At 40.0% G+C, this 24,455-nt stretch overlaps 1 protein-coding gene across 1 annotated transcript; it reads right to left on the bottom strand.

Moving 5' to 3' along the window:
• Nucleotides 1-356: 356 nt before the first annotated feature.
• nr3c1 (nuclear receptor subfamily 3, group C, member 1 (glucocorticoid receptor)) lies at nt 357-23,827 on the bottom strand. The gene is made up of 9 exons (XM_088343378.1): nt 23,538-23,827; nt 21,793-22,880; nt 12,401-12,561; nt 10,768-10,884; nt 10,426-10,704; nt 8,567-8,711; nt 8,350-8,480; nt 8,101-8,258; nt 357-5,599 (listed from the first exon to the last, which is right to left on the bottom strand). Exons 2-9 carry the CDS (start codon nt 22,878-22,880, stop codon nt 5,447-5,449), a joined length of 2,232 nt encoding a protein of 743 aa, XP_088199504.1. The 5' UTR covers nt 23,538-23,827; the 3' UTR covers nt 357-5,446.
• Between the last annotated feature and the right edge of the window lie 628 nt (nt 23,828-24,455).

Below are 24,455 nucleotides of genomic sequence, written 5' to 3'. Positions count from 1 at the left end.
TGCTTGCATGGATTTCCTCCAGGCGCTCCGGTTTCCTCCCACATTCCAAAAAAAACCATGCATGTCAGGTTAATTGGCTGGTCCAAATTGTCCCTAGAGAGTGAGTTATCTGTCTCTGTCCCCTGCCCGAAGATAGCTGGGACGGGCTCCGGCACCCCGGCGACCCTGCTGAGGATAAGCAGTGCAGATAATGGATGGGTTACTTTGAGTGAATTGTATTCCCTTTTTTTAGCCCCTTTTCTGTTTACATGACAGTGGTCAAATAATACACACGGCCCCTTTAACTTTTATTAGAAGGCGGAGCCTCAAACTGTCAATACATACACTCGCACCAACAAATGAATCATGAAACCATGTAACAGGATGGAAAGCGCTTTATTTGCTAAAGTAGTGTTTGAACAGTGACAAAGTATTATACAACTGTATTTTTTTTAATCCAAATCCGCTGTCATGGCAAAAAACGACAGAATGGACATTGAGATGGAAAAGAGGTAACAACAAAGCACAAAATAAACAATGAAAAAACAGAACAACAGTGGCACTACAGCAGAAAAGCGAAGAAAAAAAAACATCAAAGTGTGTAGAAAAAAAAAGAGGAGGATCCAAGTTTACCTTGTTTTTACACGGGATAGATATCTCTATATAGCGTATGTACAGGAAAACAAAGCTCGTATTTGCCCTTGACGTGTCTACAAACGCCTGCATATCTTTTGTACAAAAATTGAATTCCAAACAACGGTTGGCTAGTGCAAATCTTTTCCCGCTCAAGCTGGCTGCTGACTTACAAACACTTGGTGTGAAAAAAGACTTGACTCCTATCCTAATTTGATCTATTCACAGTTTTACACAAAGTCACCAAAGTTTGAGTTTACAAATAAAAAGAAGATCTGAAGAAAAAGAAAGTTACCCAGTGAGATTATGTTGGAGACAAAGTGCTTCCGTCACCTTGTAGTAGAGGTAAGGTCTTGGACCCGAGCCCCGCTCATTCCCGACCCAAAACACCCCTGCTCCTCCCGAGTCCTCGCAGATAAAATATGAAATTTCGTGTTTGGCTTCAGGCTTGGTTCCTCGAAACAAGTTCATTGGTTGGGCTCGGGCTGGGTCGGGATAGATTTTTTTCTAGGCTTGAGCTTACCTCTACCTTGTAGTCAGTCAAGCATTAAACTAAGCTTTTGTGTATTTTGTGTTCTGATCCATTTTGTGTTCCTGAATGTTCGGACCTGTATGAAAATAGCTTATAAGTGACGTGGTGGTGATCATTTCTCTCGGTTCTATTGCATATTCTATTGAACAGAAAAAGAAAAAAGCCACCTTTAGAAACAAGACGAGGCAAGTGTGTTATTCGTAGTATTTAAAGTATTCTGTTATATATCTTTACGTATATGTTTGTGATTTCTAAGGAGCAGCAGCAGATATTTGTGTTCACTGAAAAATAAAAGACTCTCAGAGGCAAAACCTGTTACGGATAAAAGCTGACGACGACAAAAAATAAAAAGGCAAACGGATGAGAAAGACAATCACCTGAGCCTGGATCAGACATTACTAATCGACGCTTCCGCCTTCCTATTTAATGGTTTGGTCGTCCTTCTAAGGAAGATGACAACATTTTCATTTGGGGGAGGAGGAAACGTCATAGGGGCTGCTCCACATTTGTACTGCCATTAAAGAACTATATGAATGTGATTTGAGGTGTTTCGTTTACAAATGCTAAAAATGGGGCTTTGCTGCGATCTTGTGATACCGATAAAAACGTTACGCTTTTTGAAAGCATTGGGGCTTAATATACCAAAAATACCAGCCTACAGAGCGCACCTGATTAAAAGCCGCACGCACGAATTTAAGGAAGAAACAAAACTTCAATTTTGTACAACTCATTCACGTCCATTTATCAGATTTAAAAAGCAATCAGCGCGGAAATGTCTAGTACAGATAAGTAACACATTGATCCGCGATAAAAACACTCGTTTGCAATCTGTGTTTTGACAATCTTAATTAGCATTGACTTATGCGAATTAGTGCAAAGAAAACACTAAAAACAAAATCCATTATACTGACTAAAAATCAAAGACTGTACAATAACAACAGTCTTACACATGCTGAGCCATTCGACTGACCTTAAGCTATAAGAATCATTTAAAATCCCCCCATATGCAGGTAGAGCTTAGCACGCCTAACTCCACTATCAGTGTGTTAGTGTCTGTGTGTGAAGTGTATTGTAAAGCGCTTTGAAGATCTTCAGTGACTAGTAAAGCGCTATATAAATTGCAGTCCAATCTGTTTACCTAGCTCTCCCATCCCTGGCGACCTTGACTAAGTCATAGAAAGGAGACCTAGTATTGCTACTACCACATCAAGGAATCGTTATACATGCCGACACTAGTTACAAACTAAAGGAGGGGAACGCAATAATGATCGGGCCAATAACAACTTCATATGACGTCTCAGTTTTTGCCCCGATAACAAAAATATACCTGATAAGTAGTCACCTGCAAAAACTCAGAACACAACTCAGTGTACTGTACTGGCTAAAATTCAGAAGCCCGATTTGATTCTTTTCATGTCGTGGTAGCAATACTTGGTTTAATCTCAATCACTTTGTTGTGTGGGCAAGGGATGGGAGAGCTTAAGATCATGCGACTGATCTCTTTGTCGCACTCGTGCATTAATGTTAATATCAATTTAATTAATATTGACTGCTGCACTAGTTAATCATGATTGACAGCTGTCAACAGAGTCCAAAAACATTGTTTTGATCGCGGCATATTGTGTTACTTTTCTGTACTAGACATTTCCCCGCTGATTTCTTTCATATTTAAGAAATGGACGTGAATGAGTTTATTTATATGGATGTTTAAGCCTTCGTATTACAAGCTGGTGTGAGTTGAGTTTCTTCCTTGATTTTGCGCAGGAAGCTTTTCATCAAGTGCGCTCTGTAGTCCAGAAGTTATGGAACTGGCCCGCTATCAAATAACTATATTGAATTGATTCGAAGTGCATCGTTATCAAACAGGGTAAAATAGTGCTTTGCTGCATTGGGGAAGGGGGAAGAAGAGATATGTGGGGCAGTTCCTCATAGAATTTCACTTTCTATAGAAAACAATGCACATTATTAATAAACAGAACATAGGGAACACATTTGATAGTTCCCAGGGGCTAATAAGTGCTTTTCACATTGGGACCCAAAAACTGGGAGTTAGAACCAAACATTGAGTTTTGACGTCTATGGCTGTCAATGGCACCGAATGCGCGAGTCGTCCTGGCTGTTTCTCTTTTTGACAATCACTAGGAGGCGCCATATTTCACGCCTCATCTCATCGATCGAACTGTGATTTTTACAGGCTCGAAGAATCTCAATATTCGCAGTCATTCATAAAAACGGACGACGTTGTGCTTATCGGACATGACATTGAATACCTAAAACGGAGGTTAGACCTAACTTCTGGACACCACGCACGACAGATTACCATTCGTACGTCACTTCTTTTGTCTAGGTTTCCTACTTTAATAATGCTACATAACTCTTGAATATGTAAAATATAACTCAATTGTCTGTAGAAGAAAAATAATTAAGCTTGAAAGAAATTACAACATATTGTTATCCACGAACAATTCTCAAACTATGAGTCATATCAGAGAGCAATATAACCAATAATTTGAAGCACTTAGTCAACCATATACATATATTTTTTTGTCAAATCAAGGCTGTATCGCGGACTGAAGAGCTCGTAACAGCAGACGACATGTTAAAAAATGTGATTAAAGATACACCTATCCTAATTGATGAGGAGGGGTGACACAGATTGAAATCACTTTCAACATGTTGTCCGAATTCAAACGGGATTAAAGAAATGGTGATGCATATCTGGTTAAAAATTTAAAATATTCCTAGTCTACAACAGATTTTCCCAAAAATAAGTATCAGTATCTCATTTTGAATGACCGCTGACATCGTTCCTAATAGTTGGCATATTCCCTCACCTAGTGAGCAGCTTTAGTACTTAACAGGAAAAAGTACCAGGCAGACCAGTTGTTCTCTTTTTTGGTCAGGTAAGGAATCTTATTTTTAAAAATGGATTGCAATGTTTTCAGAAAGCTAGATAATTATGATGTAAATTGTAAGGATTTTACTTCCTTACAGGTTAATTAAAATAAAATCAAATAATAATAAAATTTACTATTAATGGTAAACACCACCAATAATTTGATGACTGTTAAAAGAGATTTTTATCCAAGTCTAGATTTTTGTTTTTAGTTCATCAGAAAACGATGAACCTTTGATGAACACGAGGCTTAAATATTTTTGGAATGCGGCAACTCTGCGTGGCGCAGTTGACCAGACAGGAAGTGAAAAACGAGTCGCGTCAGCGCTCCACTCTACACTTGGGAAACACAAAAGTGGGATTTCTTCAAGACATTTTTTCGGACATTTTCTGCATCGACTGCCGTTGTGGTGCGAATCGGTCGTCTGTCATGGCTCTAGGGGAGTAAAACTAATCCATCTATTCGCCGATTCCATCCATAGCTACAAATCCGCACGAAAATAAAATCTCTTTTTCTGATTGGTCGACGCAAATCACATTCTGTGTAATTGACTCCTGGGTTGAGATGAACGAGCGGCTCGGCCGGCTGAAGCCGACAAAACGGGGCGTGAAGACTGTGCCCGGGCCACGGTCCTCTTTCACAGTCTTTTAAAGCCTTTTAAAAGCGGAGTCCAAAGAGCTAACGCCGCACTTTGGCAAGTCGCTCCGAGGAGCGGGGAAAACACAGTCGTTCAAAATAGGAAGCGTCGCAACTGCATGTATTACAATCTCGGTAAACTCGCGATGGGCTGAGGAGAGGCACGGCCCCCGACAGGAAGAAAAAGAGCTGAGATGATAAGTTTACAAAACAACAACCCAAAAAAAAAGGCACATTTTGTTTTCCCTTTATGAACCGACGTGTGTAAACCTTGAAGAGGTCAGCTTGTGGATTAATCGTTTTTAACGGCTGCGACGTAAAATAACAATCTTTGCGAGTTGCTTTCAAAGAATAAAAGCACAGAATGAAGTTGGAGGATTAGCGCAAGGCTGCAAACTTGTCACAGCTTCCTATGACAACCAAAGAGTTTGAACATACTACTCAATTGCTAAGTTTAGTCTGCTCCTATGTGGACTACAGCAAGTTAAACTGCCCAGTTGCCAAAATACTATTGGAATCTTTTCAGACTGATTCGATGCAAGTCATCTAGTTGTGTATTTGAAGGAAGTCACCTGAGACAAGATGGATGCAAAACTCGCTCTTCCGCAAGACAATCCCTAAGAAATCCGAGAAGCCTTATTGGGCTTCCAACGATCCGTTCGAGTCGTTTCACTGCGACTCTCTGGTTGTAAAAGCGGGCAGCGGCGTTGGCGGGGAAAGGGACTGGGCAGGGTTATTAAGGCATGGCGTCCTCTTGGGAAAGAAACAGTCACTTCTGGTGGAAAAGAAGAGCTTTGACGCTCCCGGCCTTGACTTTTGGGAGCTGGTAGCTGATGATCTCGGCCAGCATCTCCGGGAACTCCACGCTCAGCGATTTATTCACAAAGGTGTAGAAACAAAAGTTGAGAAGGCTGCCGACCATCTGCAAAAAGGAATAAAAATTTAAAGAACCCGTTTTTTTCCCTTTCATAAGTCAGACTTTCTATTTGATAATGTGCTATAAAACTGTGGTCGTCGACCTTTCCTGTTCCACAGACCGTTTAAATGTCAGACTACATTCTCTGGACCCAGCACAATAATATTATTGGAAATAATAAGAAAAAAATAAACCCAAATCCACTGTGTAATCATTAGACCACTAAGGATCCATATGACGAACGAAAAGGCATTCGTTTTTATGAGATAACATCACACTATTATTACTCATGGTACCACGTAGAACATCTTTTAGCTAAACTCTTTCCCATAATGCTCCTCACAACATGGTACCGTACAAATGGTGTGAGATAACAAATGCTTTTTCTTTTGTCATCTACAATCCTAATTACAGACTTTGCGCTCTCACCGCCCCGATTGGCTTTGATTCTGATTTCATCTAATGATGAGTGAAAGAGGGTGTTAAAATACTGATCTATCATTGCTTAATACAACGGTACTCACCATAAAACCTTAGTTTAACACACACCCAAACGTATTTCCTTGCAAGTTCAAAATCCCTTAGTTTTTTTTTTACATCATCGTCGCTATAGGCCACCCATGTAAATGTTCTTCGATGTCCACACCTTTTAAAGCGGATCTGCTTTTGTAACCTAGGAGATCAATTAACTAAAACGAATTAAAAGACTTTGGGAGATCTGAGAGCAATACATACAATATTTTGAGACAAGAAGTTAAAAGAAAGTGTCAACTCTCCGCTGTTCTCTTTGCAAGTCAAAATCTATCGATGTCGTTTCTCCTTATTTTGAGTCAATTAAACTTTAAACTGAGCGGTGAGATAATTACTGTATTTACACGCCTATAGTGCGCACCACACAAAAAGGTGCATTCTAGGATAAGTGTGCAATTGTTGGATTTGGCACACACATAAGACGACTCTGATGACACACACACTCCTTGCAAAACATGTACACATACAGAAAAAAAAACCTTCCTGTTCTTGTAGACATTTGTTCTTTTACAAATATTGAACTCTCACACTTTCCCCTCAAGGTTCTCATGGTGTCCTCTACTTCACATCTACAACAACAGGGCACACCGCATGATAGGGCTCCCCACACGTTTTCAAGGAAATGCAAAACTTTAAGATGTGCCTTGTAGTCGTAAAGGTGCGCTAACTTGTTTATTGCAGGCTTTATCAGAACTATTGCAATTTTTAACAACCGTGAGATCATAGAAAATACTTGCTGTATTTGCTTTTCTTCTGCAATGCATTAGCAGCTTCTGTTTTTTTTTTTTCAATTTGAACTTCAATATAATGTTTTGTACACACTCTAGGACACATTGGTCAGAGTTAAGGCTCACGGGCCACATCTGGCCCCAGAGAAGGTTTGCTTCAGCCCCTGAGATGATCATACACCTGGAATCATTGGGTATTTATTTTTACTGCACTTTTCTTCACCTTGTACCTTATTTTATTGTAGTCGAGTAATTTTTTTTAGCATTTGATCAGTACTTGAATTGTGGTTTTATTATTCATTTGCCTCTTCCATTCATTTCGAGTTTAACAACCTTACTCTAGAAGAAGTTCTTTAATCAAAATTTGATCTATTGTTTACATATTGCATTAAAATCGACAAACTATTTAAAGAGGGGCATAGCCATCTAATTTCAGCTGGTGCTATGATTTAAATTCTTTTAATGTAACTAAATGAGTAAATATTTGTTAGTTTGCTGCCGGGTATGTATTACGTGGGCACAGACACTTTAGAACTGATGTGAATTTTGGGTTATTTAATCACAGTGTATAGAAATGAACTTTGAGTAATTTATTGGTAAAATGTGTTGAAAAGTTGAACCGGGTGATGCATTTTTATGTGTTTTGTATCCAAGATGTTTTTTTTGCAGTGCTTGACGTGTCAAGTCATGTTTATTTGTGATGCCCTTAATCACAAAGAGTGTCAAAGGGCTGCACAGACCACAGATTATTGCAAACTACAGACTATTATTACACCATCCTCTGATCTAAAACCTACACGAGGGCAAGGAAAAATTCAAAAACCTCAACATGAGGAAAATGAAGAAACCTTGAGAAGGGACCGTACATGAGGTAATCCCTTTTCCAGGATGACCAGGCTGCAATGGATGTTGCAATGACAAAAAATACACAGCTTTTGTCAACATAAAATATAGGATATTCATATGCTAGAGAATAGAAGTGTGTTTTAAGCCTAGATTCAAACAGTGAGGTTGCAGAGCAAATATCAGGGGGAAGAGCATTCCACAGCACTTAAAGCATCTCTGTGCAGGTTGTTTAAAAACAATGTCAGTGGCCATTTTCACCGATGACTCAAAATTAGAAAGCTACGATTAGATTGCTAGTTTAAAGTACTGTTTTGTAAAAAAAAATAATAATAATAATTTGAATTAACCCACAGGATTTATTTGTTAGAGGTGCCCCTCTGCGAATGTGTGTTGCTTTTTCACCTCGTGCATGGAGTCCAGCAGCTTGGTGAGCTGGTAAAAACGCTGCCAGTTCTGGCTGGAGTTCTCCTCTCGCTTCACAATGGCTTTTCCTAGTTCCTTTATGTACGACATGCGGATCTCTTCGAAAGCTGCCTGACTCTTCAGGCCGTCCTTTGGCACTGCAGCATATCGGGAAAGCGAACATTGTGCGTCGATCTACTGCCTTGGTCTGTCGTTTCCAAGTTTTAGGAGATGTGAGGAGAGACTCACCTATGCTGAGTAGCAGCAGAACCTTCATGCAAAGATACTCGTCGTGCGACACCTGCAGCCGGACAAACTCGTTGGTGATCCTCATCATTTGGCTACACTGCTCGGCCATGTATGGCAGCTTCATTCGCTCTCTTTAAGGACAGAAGGAAAACCAGCAGACAGTTAAGGCAGGAGTAGTCTGTCGCGATTTTATATTATTGTAGTCATTGCTACGTACTCGTTCATGATAAGGTCGGGAGCAAAAAAGAGGATGCTGCCATTGCACTGCTGGTAAGATCGCCAGCCCAAGCTGAAAGACGTGAGGAAGAGCCACGAGCATTGGAGAAGGGTCATCTGGTCATCCAGGTGGAGGTTCCTGAAACCTAGGTGGGAGGACATGACACATTATGATAAAGTGGACAGTATTGAATAGTTTCCACTTAAATAAAAAAAAAATAATAATGGCCAGTTTATATGGACACTGTTAATGCAAATCAACTTTCATTCAACAGTTTTTACTTTAAAACTTAAATATTAAAAGCTTAAAAGAAATAACTTGATATATTTTTCTATTATTAGTTGTATGCATCCCAGTTGTGTGGACATAGCACTATGATTTATGAACATGAAAATCTGCCTTTCTATTTCATTTCAGGGGTAACCATTTAGCCACTTGATGTCAACTGAAAAATGACTATTATGCTCTTAATGGGACACTGTGTATTATTTAGCACCTCCTATTGAAAACAGAGGGAGTTGACATAATTGTCTACTATCTTGCTGCCAAGGGTACCCTCACAAACCTAAAAAGCAGGGAAAAAAAGGTGGAGTTGGGTCACTGAGTCTCCATAGTTTGCATTCTTCTTATGCTTTGTAGCCCTAGTCTTCGGTTGCACTACACAATACACTGACATCTAGTGGTCGTACAGTGTTTCCCATCTACAGACGCTCCCCAATTACTAACATTCGGGTAACGAAAATGGTAGAAACAAAGTTTTTTTTATGATGTCAAAAAATATCCGAACATTGCTTTAAGTTAGATTTTGTACTGTGCACATTTTTCTGAATACATGACAGTACCGTCGTGTTTCTTTCCGTTGCTACCGGAGTGTGGCGCTGTGAGAGATCACCCAGCATCCACCCCGAAGAAAAAATCCGGCTGCCTCTTCCTAGTTTGTTTAAACATACTATACTGTATCTCCAGCGCGCTAAGAACGTTGACATTTTTATTGTTTAATATCCTTCATTTAATATGGTTGATGTAAAGTGTAAAGAGGCGAACCGTTTCATTTGAAATGAAAGTGGAATAAGAAAGCTTGATGCGGTTGAGAAAATGCTTGGATCTATTTTCTTCTGCCACTTTCTACCACACAGGAGGAAGTCGTCTAACTCTTCCAAAAGTAAGTTAGAACTTAACTTTATTTATCTTTATAGAGCATATTATTTTATTAAATGTTTATTTTTTTAGTACAAAACAATACAGGTTACTTACACAAGCCTTAAACATACTTATATAAACCTTAAACATTAATTCCATACAAAATATATCACTAAAGCAACTTACGAACAAAGTCAACTAACGAACGATCGTCGTTTGTAAGTAGGGCAGCGTCTGTGTTGGAAGATTCTAGTGGGTTTAATTGGTCCCGCCAGTCTCTCATGAACTTTTATAATGTGTATAAGTGTGAAGTTAATCAAGAAAACTTAGATTTTCCATTATATAAATGATCAAAGTCAGCATTGTGTGTATTTATGCCAAGGTTCGTCCGTCAGTCAGTAGGTCAGTCAGCCCCCTCCCACTGTGAATTGCATCCAGTTGTTGCAGTGAATGTCCCGCCCTGCCTGCACTGCGATTAGATGGCTGGATGAAGTGTGACATTAAAACCCTCCGCAACCAGAAAAAAAGGTATAGTGCAGAGCGTTCCATGGACAGATATTGCAATGTCCCTTTACAAAATGTTCATTCATTCTTGATCAAACTGTAGGAAAGTAAAAGTTAATTTAAAACTGGAAAAAAAACTTGTTGAATATTTTCCAATTAGGACAGCAAGAGCTCCCCTTAAAAATATGCACATTCTATAACCAAAACAAACCTACCTGGCAAGGCCTTTGCCCATTTGACTGCAAAGATAAGCTGTCGGCCACCCAGTTTGTTGAGGGACGTTAGGAAGCGAGCAAGGGTGTCGGGGCGGGTGCTGTCGTAGTCTGCGTAAAGAGTGTCAGGCTCGATGGCCTTCAACAGCGACAGCATGGTGGGGGCCAGCTGAGGCATGCACTTGGGGATGAGCGCCTGTGGTTCGGCCGCTGGCGGGGGAAGGAATTCTTGCGGGTTGCTCGCCTGGCTACCTTTGAGGCGATTCTTCTTCGCTTTACGTGCTGAGGAAGTTAAGACAAAGATCATTCAATGGACTCCAGGTGTGACCAACTGCTTTGCATTACCTTCAAGATTCATGCCGGCCATCAGACATTTGCGGAAGCGGCAGGCAGGGCAGTTTTTTCTTCTGATCTTATCGATGATGCAGTCGTTTCTGCCAGCGCACAAGTAATTATGTTGGCCTGAGAAGCACAATAGAAGATTCACGTTGGCAGGAAATTGCTGTGCTTTGTTTTTTTTTTTTCTTTACCCCAGTGGGGACTCCCTTGTTCTCATCATACAATTAAATGGCCATGGATATGCATTTGTACACCAAATTGTCTCTGAATTTGAATATTGTGCTGTCCCAATCTGATGATGAGATTATTATTCATGTGTTTGTTCCTTCTTCTCTTAATCCTTCTTATGTATTGGTCTCAGATCTCCCAAAGTCTAGCATCAAAAGTTGGCAGCTAGTGCAAAATGCCGCAACGAAATGTATGACTTGTACAAGAAAGGAAAGTAGTTTTTCAATTGTATAGCCCTTTATCACAAGAAGTCTCAAAGGGCTGTACTAACTACAGCTATTATTACTCCATCCCTTGATCTAAAACCTACATGAGGGCAAGGAAAAATGTAAAACCTCAGTATGAGGAAATGAAGAAACCTTGAGAGCATGAGGTAATCCACCTTCCAGGATGACCAGGCTGCAATGAAAATTGCACGGGCAGTGTTTGAGAACAAGTCACGGAATTTAGATGGACCAGTATGTCTTGAATCCCAAGAGTTTAAGCTTTCCAATGATATGTGGCATGAGGTATTTCAGTGACTGGTGACATCGTACGGACACGTAATCGCAGGCAGGCTGTCGGAATCTTAAGGGGTTAAATAACATTCAGCTTATTTGACAGTTTATCATTAAGAGTAAAATAAGGGAAAAAAGTTAGAATTAGTAAAATTATCTCATCTGTCAAATCAGATCATTATGGGTATTAATGAAATAAATCGAGTTATACTAAAAAAAAACCTAAGAAAAGTTTAACTTAAAATAAGAAAAATGATGCCACAAGAACAATACTGTAGGCATAATTTTATATTAAAAAATAATTACCTATAAAAGGTTTCTAAATCTGAATGCACTTCATCAGTATGCTGTGTCCTGGAGGAACAGATCTGTTTAATAAATAAATCAGCAATCTGGTGCCCATTGTTACCAGGTATCTCCCTAAGAACACCAGAGTACTACAGTCCGGCTCTGAAAATGTCATCTGGGATGGGTCTTCGTAATTTTCTAGGAAATTAGACTTTTAACTGATATGAAAAACCATTCACATGACCAGTGTCTTCACACCGGCCAACTAGAGACATCAGTTATTCCAATTTTTTTGTGAAAGCACTCAGTGCCCTTAAACACCTCAGATGTTTTAGATGTTGACTGAGCCCGTTTTAACCATACTTCTATTAATTAAAAATTGGTAAAAACATAGTAATACATGAGTGTTTGTTATTTTAGAAATGATAATCAAACTGTAACTGTAGCTCTCAGCTTTCCAAAAGGTTAATGACCCAAAATAAAAGTTCTAATTCAAACTGCAGCTAGTCTACATTATAACTAATTTCATTAAGTTTTCTCAGCAAAACTCACAATGACGTATATAGATGTCAGCCCAAAACAAGGGCATAAGAAAACATTACATAAAACACAATGAATTGTTTCACCTTCCACTGCTCTCTTGAAGAACACCTTGCAGCTGCCACAGGTCAGGACACCATAGTGGCACCCGGAAGCCTCGTCAGAGCACACAAGGCATATTTTGTGAGCACCACTCTTGTTCTGGGTCGACGATGGTACCGCCGTGCTTTCTGGTGTAGATGTCGGGCTTAGGAGACACAATCAGATGGTCAGGAACAGAAGTAAAAAAAATTGAGCATTACAGTCTGATTCCACCTTGGTCAAATGTCCAATTACATTACATTTTCAGATTTGTTGACATCATGTTTCTTTCTTGTGCAAGGGCGGAGTTCTTCAAATCCACCACAAGAGGTCACCTGGCTTTTAAAAGTCAACACAAGGTCCACACCCCCTTTCCAATCCAGCGGCTTCCTTGACAATTAAGTATATCTCTAACTCAAACTTCTACAATCTATGTTTGTGCATCTTTGCCTCTTACACTCATGGGGATCTTGGCAAAACATTTTAATGCTTGATCACGTCCAAGCATGCTGGCAAGCCATGTTTGCATGATTACACAACCCAGAGGGTGCATGCATCATGAATAGGGGCCAGACTGTGGCAGTCTGGGGACGTGGTAGGATAGGAAAATCCAAAAGAAACAACAGGGCCTCTAAGTCAAAGAATTCAACGGCCTAAAAAAGGCTGGAGTGTCACTGAATTGCCGTGGCTGTGTGGAAAGCACGTGTTTGCATAAACTCAAGCTAACAATCTGCTTATACAAAACAGACTTGATTTCCATGTTTTTCGTCCATGGAGTATCTAACTAGACTTTGATTCAGGGACAGTTTTACACAAGCACTCACGCGGCTCAGGTCATTTTAATTAATCTGCCTTAAAGTTTCATTACCTAGTAATGAACCCATAGCAGTAAAAGTGCACAAGTGTGAAAGGTCAAGAGGCAAAGCGCCACCGCAGAGGAGTTTAAGACAACGATGAGAGCAAACCGAGCACTAATGTGGGGCCATTAATGAGTCCAGTGTGTAGAAGCTGATGATGTCACAGGGGCGGAGGGCTAAGGGCTGCACTTTTCATTGGCCCAACATAGTGATGACATTTGGACAGCTTTTCTGTAAAGGTTTTAAGCTGCTCTTTGAAATCCAATTATACTCACGCAGCTTAACAGAGGTAAAATTGTGTAAGGGAAGGAACCAAGAGAAAACGCTTTGTCATCTCCCCCCCAGCCATGACAAACAAAAGTCACAATTAATGCATTTAATCCACTGAAGAAAAACATTAGTTTATGAAGAGAGTTAAGCTTGCCGCTCTCACTTTTTTCAATCAACTTTGAACAGGGAAAGCAATCAACTGCTTGAAACAACGGCTAATATCTGTCAGCAATGTGGAAGTTGGACAGAAATAGTGAACCACAGCAGAGTTTCTCTACTGTTGAAATCGAAAGAGTAAATGTGATCAAAAGAAAATTGGCATCTTCTCTTCAAACAGGGTTCATATCCCCAGCACGGCCATCATCGAGAAACGGCTTAGGAAGTTAAGCACTTGCGCTACTATGTGTGATCAATCAGCATGGCTTTTATGGATACAGACTATGTTTGAAATAATGCTGGTGGCCCAGTGACCTGCTTAACAATTCATAATCCCCAGTTGCACACAGTATCACGTGCATTTTTGAGAGCCTCCTGCTCAACTATCTTCGTGCAGAAATGTTCCCAGTGCGGGTTCAAACATTACATTTAATGTCACTCAAAATTTCTGTTTGCATTGCATTCCCCAATCTTTACTGCTGCAAAATCGATGACATGATCTATCAATGTGATTCAACCCATTGGCCTTAGACGTCAACTCCGACAGCTTTCACGCTAACCAAACATCATTGATTTCTCTGATTGAGGGGGAGCAGGTAGGTGAACCCAACACAGTTGTATTGAGCAAGAAAATTAGGCATTTTAACATTTTGGGTCATTCACAATACACTTGAAAGCAGAAAAATACTATAGGATTTGTTATGCTTGATTTTAGACTCAAACCCACATTTTTGTTGTTGATAAGAGTAGGGTTATCTTGCACACAACTGACACATTCATTTCCATGTCCGAAAGTCTATAGTCATGTTTGTTAACACATCAATAGTACATGCGGGATCCACTGATAAACAGCTGCTCAACCCCATGTGACAAAGCTGGACTGGAAAAGGGAAGTTAACTAAGTGATTCTCTACGGTCAAATTTTAAATTTCTGTTTGTAGACAGCAAACACACAAAGAGAGATTCAATACCTTTGCTATAAGTAGATAGATAGATATAGATAGATAGATAGATACTTTATTCATCCCCGAAGGGAAATTCACTTTTCCAGCAGCATCCCTAAGCTGAGAACAATCGAAAATAACTGAGAACAATCGAAAATAACACGGTAGTATATCTTAATGAATCAATTCTCAACATTTATCTTCACCAGTAATAAATATTTGTTGATTTACATCCTCTTAGAGACCTTATACAAAGTTACAGTCATTAATATCTAAAAACAAAAAATATAAAGGTGCATTGGTATATTGTTTGATTCTACAATACAAAGTCAAGTCATGTTTATTTGTATAGCCCTTAATCAACAGATTAGTGTCAGTTAATAACCCTTCCAACAAATCCTCCTACTTTGTTTTATCACAGATGAGGACTTCACACAGGCCAACTACAGAAGTGACAAGCTCAAATTATGACGGTCAGTGCCACTGTTGATGGCGCAACTGGCATAGCTAAGCCCACTTCTGTCATGCAAAGCGAGCGCAGCATAGGCAGGAGGATGTGATTCTTCGCTGAGCTAAGAGCCACCAAAATAGAAACAGAACCTGGTTTGCACGCTTGGCATCACGCTCGCACGCAAAGCAGCATGGCTTCCTCTCCTTTTGGCATGGAAAGACTATTTATTGAGGCAGAGCCTGGTCTAAGAAACAATAATATATGAGAAAATCTGGATCTGTTCAGTTGATTTGTTGCAGCTCAACACACGAGTTAGCTACAATTTATAGTCTTGCCTGATTCCAACAATATGGTTTGGTTAGTGACTATGAGTAGAACTATTGAGACCTATTGCCAGTACATCTTTTTGACGTTGTTTTAGATAACCCAGTAAAAAAACGGGAAAATTGGCACAGCAGAAGAAAAACTTCTAATGATCTGTTTTTTTTCACATTAGTAGCTGTAATTGTTGCAGCTTGTGTGTAGGTGGGTTGAGGTTTCCGGCTGTAAAAATGAATTAGAGCCCCGCTGCTTCCGTGCACACGACTGTCCAAGCGCAAGCTGGATGTGGGATGGACTTCCCCGATGTTTGCTGAGTTGACAATAACAGCAAAAACGATGCCAAGACAAAAGGCTTGACCTGCAAGCATTCCTTGATGAGAAATGAGAAAAGCTTTTGAACTTTTATGTGGTTTCAAAAGTACTACAAAAAGGTTGAATTTTGGTTTGGCGACCAGTAGAATGGCTGGCATTCCATTGGGTGCGCTCCGCGCCAGCTGTGTACAGGCAGGGAGTAAAAGTAGGTCATGGAAATGAAGACTTCACGGCGGAGCTATGGTTCTGCCTGGCTGCCTCTGAGGCACACGCTCATGCGCACACCCACATACCCATACATTATAAACAAAGCCAACAGACGAATGCAAGGTGATATAAAAAGCAGCTCAGAGTCTTTGGTGACAGCAGTTTTTAGGGTTGTCCTTGGCTCAAGCGAGCCACAGAGGTGATGTTGCAGTCGGTTGGGCACCCTCCATACTTTGACCCGTATAAATAACAGTGCACACGCCACCAGCCACACAAAAATACACAGCAGTACTTTATCCAATAAAAGAAAAATATGCTGAACTATGCACTTGCAACGATAATGTGCGAATTATCAAACAAACTTTAACCCGAAACAAACGTTTTACCCTAAAGCTCTGGCAAAGCACCTACAGCAACTTGATTGGGTGAGCAACAGGAAAGGGCCTGGATATACACAGCACATGCGCAATTTTTTTCCTCCAAAACAAATTTGATTGCCCCTTGTTTTAAAACCATTATTTAGAACAAAAATGGCAGTCAAAATGAGCTTCAACACTCTTAGGTAACTGCAGGAGGGAGACAAATGCTAAGTGGTATATTTATATTTCAAATGAGACACAGGCTTCGGCATTATTATTTCATAGATTTTATCAAATCCTCAAAAATCATACAGTGAAATAAATTGCACTGAAGAATTATCTTTTGTCTGGAGAAGGGGTTGGGCGTTTCTACCAAATTCTGTCTTAAAATATATGGTGTGGCGACACATGAAAAGTCATAAGGTCTTTATTGTTAGCACACAATTTCAAGTCAAAGTAACGGATATGGTTTAGTAGAGAGAAGGTTGTTTCACTTTTTCTCAGTTCAAACTAAGAATTGAAATTGACAAACATTTTTAATTTGCGCGGGCATGTATTTATGTATTTCAGAATTACCACAACTTCCAACAATGCCGTTCTCTTCATTCAGTTCAGAACGACCTAATTACTTCTCTCAATGCCTTTATCATCATTTAGTTTAGGATCTTGCGCGGTTTGAGTCAGCTGTACCACGGACTAGTTTAATGTCTGACAATATTCTCATGGCCTGGTCCATTAACAACATCATCAATTTGGTACTTGACTCAAAATAGGTGAATGCTGACATAAGACCTAATACCTTTTCATGTGTCGTACTATCCCCAATGGTCGAGTAGCTAGGATCAGCCTTGACCTGGGTTTGATCGCCATTGCATCTAATGGAATGGAATTATATGAAATTGTAATCAGTGATATAGTCCGACTGATCAATGCAAAAACAAGGCACATTTTCATTTTATGTAAAACCCAAAGCTTTAGAGCAGTAAATTCCATATGCCTTACAGTCGGATGCACTTTATACTCTATATGAAAAATATCACATAAGACTATTGTTGAGGGGTGCGCCTATTAATCCAATACGCCTTAAAGTGCCGTAAATAGGGTACTTAAGACGCAGTGCCGTCCTTAACTATCATGGAATTTCCCTTACGCATTCATACACGAAACATTGCACTTCTGTAAGAGTCTAAAGTTATGTCACTCTTCCTGAAAGCACAAGACGATTGCCACCAAATCCGTGCCTTCTCTGATAGTGCTTTTAAAAACCACCAAAATGGAAAATGTCTGCTTTCAGAAACTTTGTTGGGAATACCGTACGAGTCAAACAGTAACTCACACGGGAAACCAGAGAGAGAAATAACCATTTCCCAGACAAATACACTAACAGAATAAAAGAAATTCTCATTTACTCTGACGATTCAGTCTTCTTACCACAAATTACCATAAGGGCAATCCAACCCGAGGGGTGTGTAGTTAAAATATGGTTTTAGAATATGCTTAACTCTCATTCATTGCCATCACAGTTCAAAGAATCGTTCATGCTTGCAGCAATAAATGTCAGAGATTTGAGGTGAAAATACAAGACATTATCTAGTGAGCTATCAACATTTTGATATTCTCATCTCATCAGCTGCACCGCTTATCCTCAGTAGGGTCGCAGGGATGCTGGAGCCCATCCCAGCAATCATCGGGCAGTATATTGTTTTCTTTATTTCACCTGAGAGCCGAAAATGAATTCAACATGTCTGTAAAGTCAGACATATACCACTGATCAATGATAGATAGATACTTTATTCATCCCCACAGGGAAATTCACATTTCCAGCAGCATACCTGTGCTGAGAAACAATACAATAATAAAGCAAAAATGAATTTGCCAAGATTAGACTCTTGAGCTGTTAAGTGATGTAAAAACACAACAAAGAATGAATAAAAAATGTCTTGCGACTTAAGCATAGGAATTACTATAATCAATCAGATGGACACAAACAATGCTCCCCATTCACACAAAGATAGACTGGACCGCCCACAGGAAATTCCAGAACCAGAAAGCACTCATCACGATTGATACTATATGACAGACTAAAAATATTACTTCTTGGCTTAGTGCAGGAGGGATCAAAATACCACACAGCTAAAGGCAGTTCCCAGCCTTATCAAGACACTCAAAAAAGTGCCACATTTTATAACATTGGTTGCATAATATGACAAAATTTCTTACAAGCAACTGTTACAGAACTGGCTCGGATCAAAACACAGCAACAAAGAATACAAACAAAGCAACCGCCACCAAATTAAAATGAACTAATGTTTTTAGTAGGAGAATATGAAAAATGCAGAGTATTTAGGAATAAAACTTGACCAACACTGTCTGGAACAAGAGGGTTTTATCCTGGTATGACTTCTTTAATTAGTCAGTATAAAAAATAAGCGACGTCAGACTGAAAGAGTGCACATTGGCCAATTTATTTTGGACTTTTACTGACCAGAGGATCCAAGCAACCTTCCCCAAAGAATTTAATGAGGGCCTCCAGTGGCTAAGCCAAAGAAAAACAAAGACATCAAACAAAAGCTTCTGATTTAAACAAGTAGGTCATTGGAAACACCCGCTGGAATTAATATCACCAGAATCATGCATTGGAATTAATGTGCGTGGCCTCAGTAATCATGGGATTTGTTTCTGTTAAAGAATGTTGTTTGCAGATGTTGGAGTCCAAACATTTCGAGCATATGTAAGGAGGGTTAAATAAGGACTAAACGTTAAACTGGCTAGGGCACTCGGGTTAGCATAAACTCTACATTTTGGGTTCATATTTAAAACAAGCCCCAAGGTGACAAACAGCACCAGTCAGTTGTCCGTTCAGAGGCAGAGATAACCTCTCTTCCTCTGGACTACAGGGGACCTTCAAGATGATGCATCAACAAATAGGGAAATTATTGAGGATTAAAAAGTTCAAATTACACCCAAATACATTGTTATTTATTCATATATATTTGAAAAAAAGCAGTACAAGACAAAAAAAACACTATTCGGTGATAGTCATCATGAGTTGACAACGACTCTTTCAGGACTGAGCACTGAGGCCCCACAAGGGCATTTTCCATGACTATGTTCCAAACCAAAAATCCAAAGGTTTCTGAATGGCGATAGTTTTTGACTCCCTTTTAAACAATACAAACCCCACTTCAAGAGGAAAATCTATCAAAGGGTCAAGTAAATAAATACATAAATTCTATTGCTTTATTCAAAGTGGGAAAAACTGAAGAGGCTTTGTCCTTTACTGCACAACCATCTCCATAGTCCTTAATAGTGCAGAAAGGGTGTTTAACGCAATACTTCCAATCAAATGCTACAGGAACACTACACGGCCAGTCAAGCAGCTTTGAGTTCACTCCCACTTCATCAGATGAATGCACGAGATCGTCCCTAATGTGTGTCTTCAGGGCACTAAAGACTAAGTACTTCTACTGGCTGCATTGCTGTGTGACTGAATATCACAAACGATGTCACAGAGAGTAAATAAAAGGAGAACAACCATCTTTCAACAACACGTCTTCTCACTTGTAGAGACATCAGCATGCCTATAGGGACACTGCAAACAACTAACACGCCCTTTTAGGCTTCTCCTGAGGGGTGAGGGGCCGAAGCTTAAGTTTGCTATCTTTAAAGGCAATACTAAACTCTTATACTTGGAAAATGTGAGGATATCATATAGAATTTGTCGATAAATTCCAATTGATTTCCAAGATAATGCTTTCTAAAACAAAAAATATGGTCTTTGTCATCCTGAGCTGTGATGCCATTGGAGAGACACCAGCATCCAATCAAGCTAGTCTCCATATTGTTTACGTGTTCATCAAAGAGGTAACGAGTGATTTAAAGCTAGGTTTTTGTAGTTTCTACTCTCTGTATCGCAAGTAAATGAAGTAAAACAAAAGGGAGAGCAGCTAACTGGCAAAAAAAACAAAAACACAGAGAGCATAAATGCAGTAAAACAAAAGGGAGAGCAGCTGACTGGCAAAAAGCAAAAACACAGAGAGCAAACTGTGGCTACCCGGGAACCATCAACGAAAGGCGGCCGCAGCCTCAGTGCCAACAAACCAAGGAACACGGCAGAATCGTGTTTTTGTAGAGCTGCAGATATTTAAATGTTTATATATTTTTTGTTTTCCAGGCATCCTTTATCTCACTTTAAATTTTGTGTAAAAAAATTAATAGTTGATTCTTGTGCAGTATTACACACTGCATTCGTTGTTACAATAAAAATGAAATATTTTTACTTTGCATTTGGTTGTGTTGTTTGTTTTGAGGGATTCTGTGTTTCTTGACACTAAAGTTACCTAGTATAAACAACGTGAAAGTTTAAACTGGGTAAAAGCTCACTGTAAATTGACAGATCCGACAAAAAAAAACGCGCAGGCGAGCACGCACAAAAGGGAATTTGCGATCTTTGGCATTATAAAGATACCTTTAAGTTATTTAAATTAATTTTGCATTTATTTAAAAATATTATAGGATTTTTTTAATAAAACAAAAAACAAAAACCTGGCAGGGACCAATTAAAGCCTGGCGGCCAATGTTTTTTGTAACACTATGAGGCACTAAATATTACACACTGGCCGTTCAAGGAAAATTTTGATGTAATTTTCAGTAGAACACAATATCCACCCTGGGATGGAAAAATACAAGTGGTTGCGCGACAATGCTTGCCGACTCAACCTAAATAACCGTTAACAAGTCCTTTCACTCCCCAAAAGAGAAAAAAACACCAACTTTTCAAATAATTAAACAAAGTTCCAGGCACCCCATTCCATTTGGTAAAACTAAGATCTAAGCCAGCTGTCTCAGACTCAGTTTACAAGGGGGCTGTTGGAACTAGTGTGTGGATGAAGTTGGGACGAGATTCTTTGAAAAAAAAGATTACACTGTTCAAAATTTTCCACTGAAATCTTAAAGATAAAAAACATTAAAAATCGATGTGTAAAGCAATCAGTCAGTAATAAATGATTAAGTCACATGGGCTATGCATACATTAAACATTTCAAAATAAGATGGGGGCCTCACACTATCCTCTTGGGGGTGGCAATTGCCCCCTGAGCTTCGTGTGATCTAGGCTCTACAATGAGGGACACGAAAAAGATGGCAGGGCTTTATTCTTGGGTATGAAACTACAATTAGGCCCAGCAGTTCCTATTCATAATGAAATGAGTGGCGATATATCACAATAAATGAATCACATTTTGCCCAGAATCTGAAAAGGAACAAAACATTGAAGAGGAAAAAAAAAATCGTAATTGTATTACCTAAATTCAATTTATCCGCTGGCGTTCCAGACAAAGACCAATAATACTTCTTAAGCGCCTTTTATGCAACATAAAGGTGCCTTTAAAGCAAAGAAAGATTCAAACAATTGATGTCGTTGCTGCCATTTAGTTAGCTTAACCTATTGAAAAAGCACTTAAACAAATGCATCATATTAACAATGGCAATCTTGACTCAAGCGATGCTAACGTATCTTACCTTGCAAAGCCGGCACGGTAAGAAGGGGATGCTGAGAAGGTCTCCGCGGCCTGATTCAAACTCGAGACTGGCCCAGGAGTCAAAGCTCTGTTCCAGGGTACCCCACCAACAGGAACATACTGGCAAGTGACAGACTTCTGATCCTTCAAAGGTTGCGAATCAATTCCAAAGTGGAAACTTTGACCTCCTGACGTGCTCACCCCACAGATGGAGATAGGAGTGGAAGTGGGCAGATCTGGGGACGTGGTGCTGCTTATCTGGCAGTATGACATCTTCTCTTGTTTAATCAGACTTTGAGTGCACAGCTGAATGAAGCCAGCTTCTTTTTCCTTTTTCACCAACGTGGCTGTCGGGGTTAGGTTTGGGGATATACCTGAGCCGTACTGCTCAGGACTGTTAATATTGTTGCCATTGGAAGCAAGATGGTCATTGTTGTTCCCACTTTCTGCGTTAACAGGCTTGATTTCCTTTTCTGAAGCCACACCCACCAACAAATCATCATCTGCAAGGGTGGAGAGGAAGGCGTCGTCTCCAACGTAAAAATCTGAAGGCGAGCCCGTGAGGTCAAGGTCACTAAGCAAATCCAAAGTGTTATCATTGAATAATTTCTGATTCAGGTCTATGTCTTTCCCAATGTGATCAAAGGCATGATCAAGATCATTAGGATCGTGACCTACTCTGTCCAAAGAAAAATCTTCTGTTTTCATGTTGAAAAAGCTAGGATCAGATCCCCCGATGAGAGAATCCATGGAAGAAGGGGCAAAGTTTGCTATTCTGACCCCTGACTGCTGCAACTTCTCCTCGAAATTTAGGCGACTTGATGAGAGCAGCTTCTGATCTTTGGATGGACCTTTAAACTGTGGCTCTTCCTGTAATATGTTGACAGAGGAGGAATTAATGTCCACTGATGTGGGGCTGCTGTTGAGGCCGTTTGACTGTGCAGGCTGCATTAATTGGCTGGATGAGAGAATTATGGATGCTGTAGAAAGGCTGGCACTGGGTGGACTTCCCCACTCTGGAGTTTGGATGTAGAGCAGTTTACCTGTATGGTCATCTCTTAGAGATATTTTGATTTTACAGTTGTCCATCTTTTTGTAAAAAGAGAGAAAAAAAAGATGGGAGTCTGTTGTTATAAAGAGGTAGATCGGATAACACAGTTAATTTGACACTGAAAAATTGAATTCATTATCCTAGCTTAACAGTATTGTAATACAAGTAATACCATTTAATCACCTTGTAAAATTATATTGGAATTTTACACACGGATGAAGAAGCCAAGGGAAGGTAGTGTTACAGGCTGCATGCGTGAGAGATTTGTTTGCATTTTGTAATTCAATACGAGTTAATTATATTATCTATCATTAATTACCAATGCTAGTCTACGTATTTACATAGCCGTTATGAAGCGATGCAAAAGATAAAAAGGGATGCCAGTGAAAGTTTCTTAGTGCTTCCCTCCCACCAGCGTTTAGCCAGCTAGCTAACCCGAAAAAATGTCCACATAGCACGGGTAAAGCCTACCAAAAACTAAAAATATGAAAAGAAAAAATATAACATACATATCTCACGTTTAGTTCGCTTCAGCGATAGCCGTTGACATGCTAAGCTAGCAAAGCGAAAGACGGTCATAAACGTTTAGAATGACGTTAAAAGAAAAGTTAACATAAGAGAGGCTTCGTTTTCCCCTCGTTGCTCATGTTCAGACAACAAAGGTATGGAACCCCGAAAATAACTTTTGATTTTACCTTTGAAAAGACTTCCTGACGGGAGCCAAACGGCCGTCTGTCAACATTGTTGTGGTTCGAAGTAACACCACGAAGCGTCAATACGGACTTGCCAGTCGTGAATTCCTTTTGCGTCGTACGATGAAAATAGTACACATAAGCCGACCTCGAATGGCTTTCAAATTACGTTTGTCTTTTCTTCACAAAGGCTATGCATGCAAAATGCAATTGCTGATAAACAAACGGAGCGACTGTGCTCCCCTGCTAGCCGTGAAAAAGCGCAGACGTACGCTAACCTTCAAGCAAAACATACAAAATGGAGAACCAAGTAAGTGAGGCGCTTGTGTCTCTTTGCAACCTGCAGCGCCCTCTGTCGGCATATGCAGGGAACTACAGTCTCCACCAAATACAGAATTACAATTAAAATCCTCTTTATTGTCATTGATAATATCCATCCATCCATCCATCATCTGCATGGCTTATCCACACTAGGGTCGCAGAGGTGCTGATACCCCATCCCAGGGGGACACAGAGACTCACAAGGACTCACTCGCTTATTCACACCTATGGACAATTTTGAGTCATCGGTTAACCTGGCCTGCATGAGTTTGGCATATGGGAGGTAACCCAAGCAGGCACGGGGAGAACATGCAAAATCCACTCAGCCGCCATGCTGCTGTTGATGATATTGTAGTGAATGTTGCTCTGGGGCACCTCCAGAAATTTTTCATAGGGGTGGCCAGATGGGGCCACTTAAAATCTTGTGGTAAAAGCCATCATTTCAAGTTATTGAAGTTAAACTGTCGGAGGAAAACTATCAGAAAGACATAGCTACCTTTATACTTTGGTGCAGGGTTCTCCAACGTGGTGCCCCCAGGTACCAGGGTGCCCCTTAAGGACAGTTGAGGTTCCCGAGGGCCTGTTCTGAAAATAACTCTG

The sequence above is a fragment of the Urocampus carinirostris genome, chromosome 9, assembly GCF_059441175.1.
Source record: "Urocampus carinirostris isolate Australia breed hairy pipefish chromosome 9, RoL_Ucar_1.0, whole genome shotgun sequence".
NCBI classification, from domain to species: domain Eukaryota; kingdom Metazoa; phylum Chordata; class Actinopteri; order Syngnathiformes; family Syngnathidae; genus Urocampus; species Urocampus carinirostris.
Note: the sequence above shows the minus strand (reverse complement) of the source record. Positions and strands in the feature narration are given on the sequence as shown.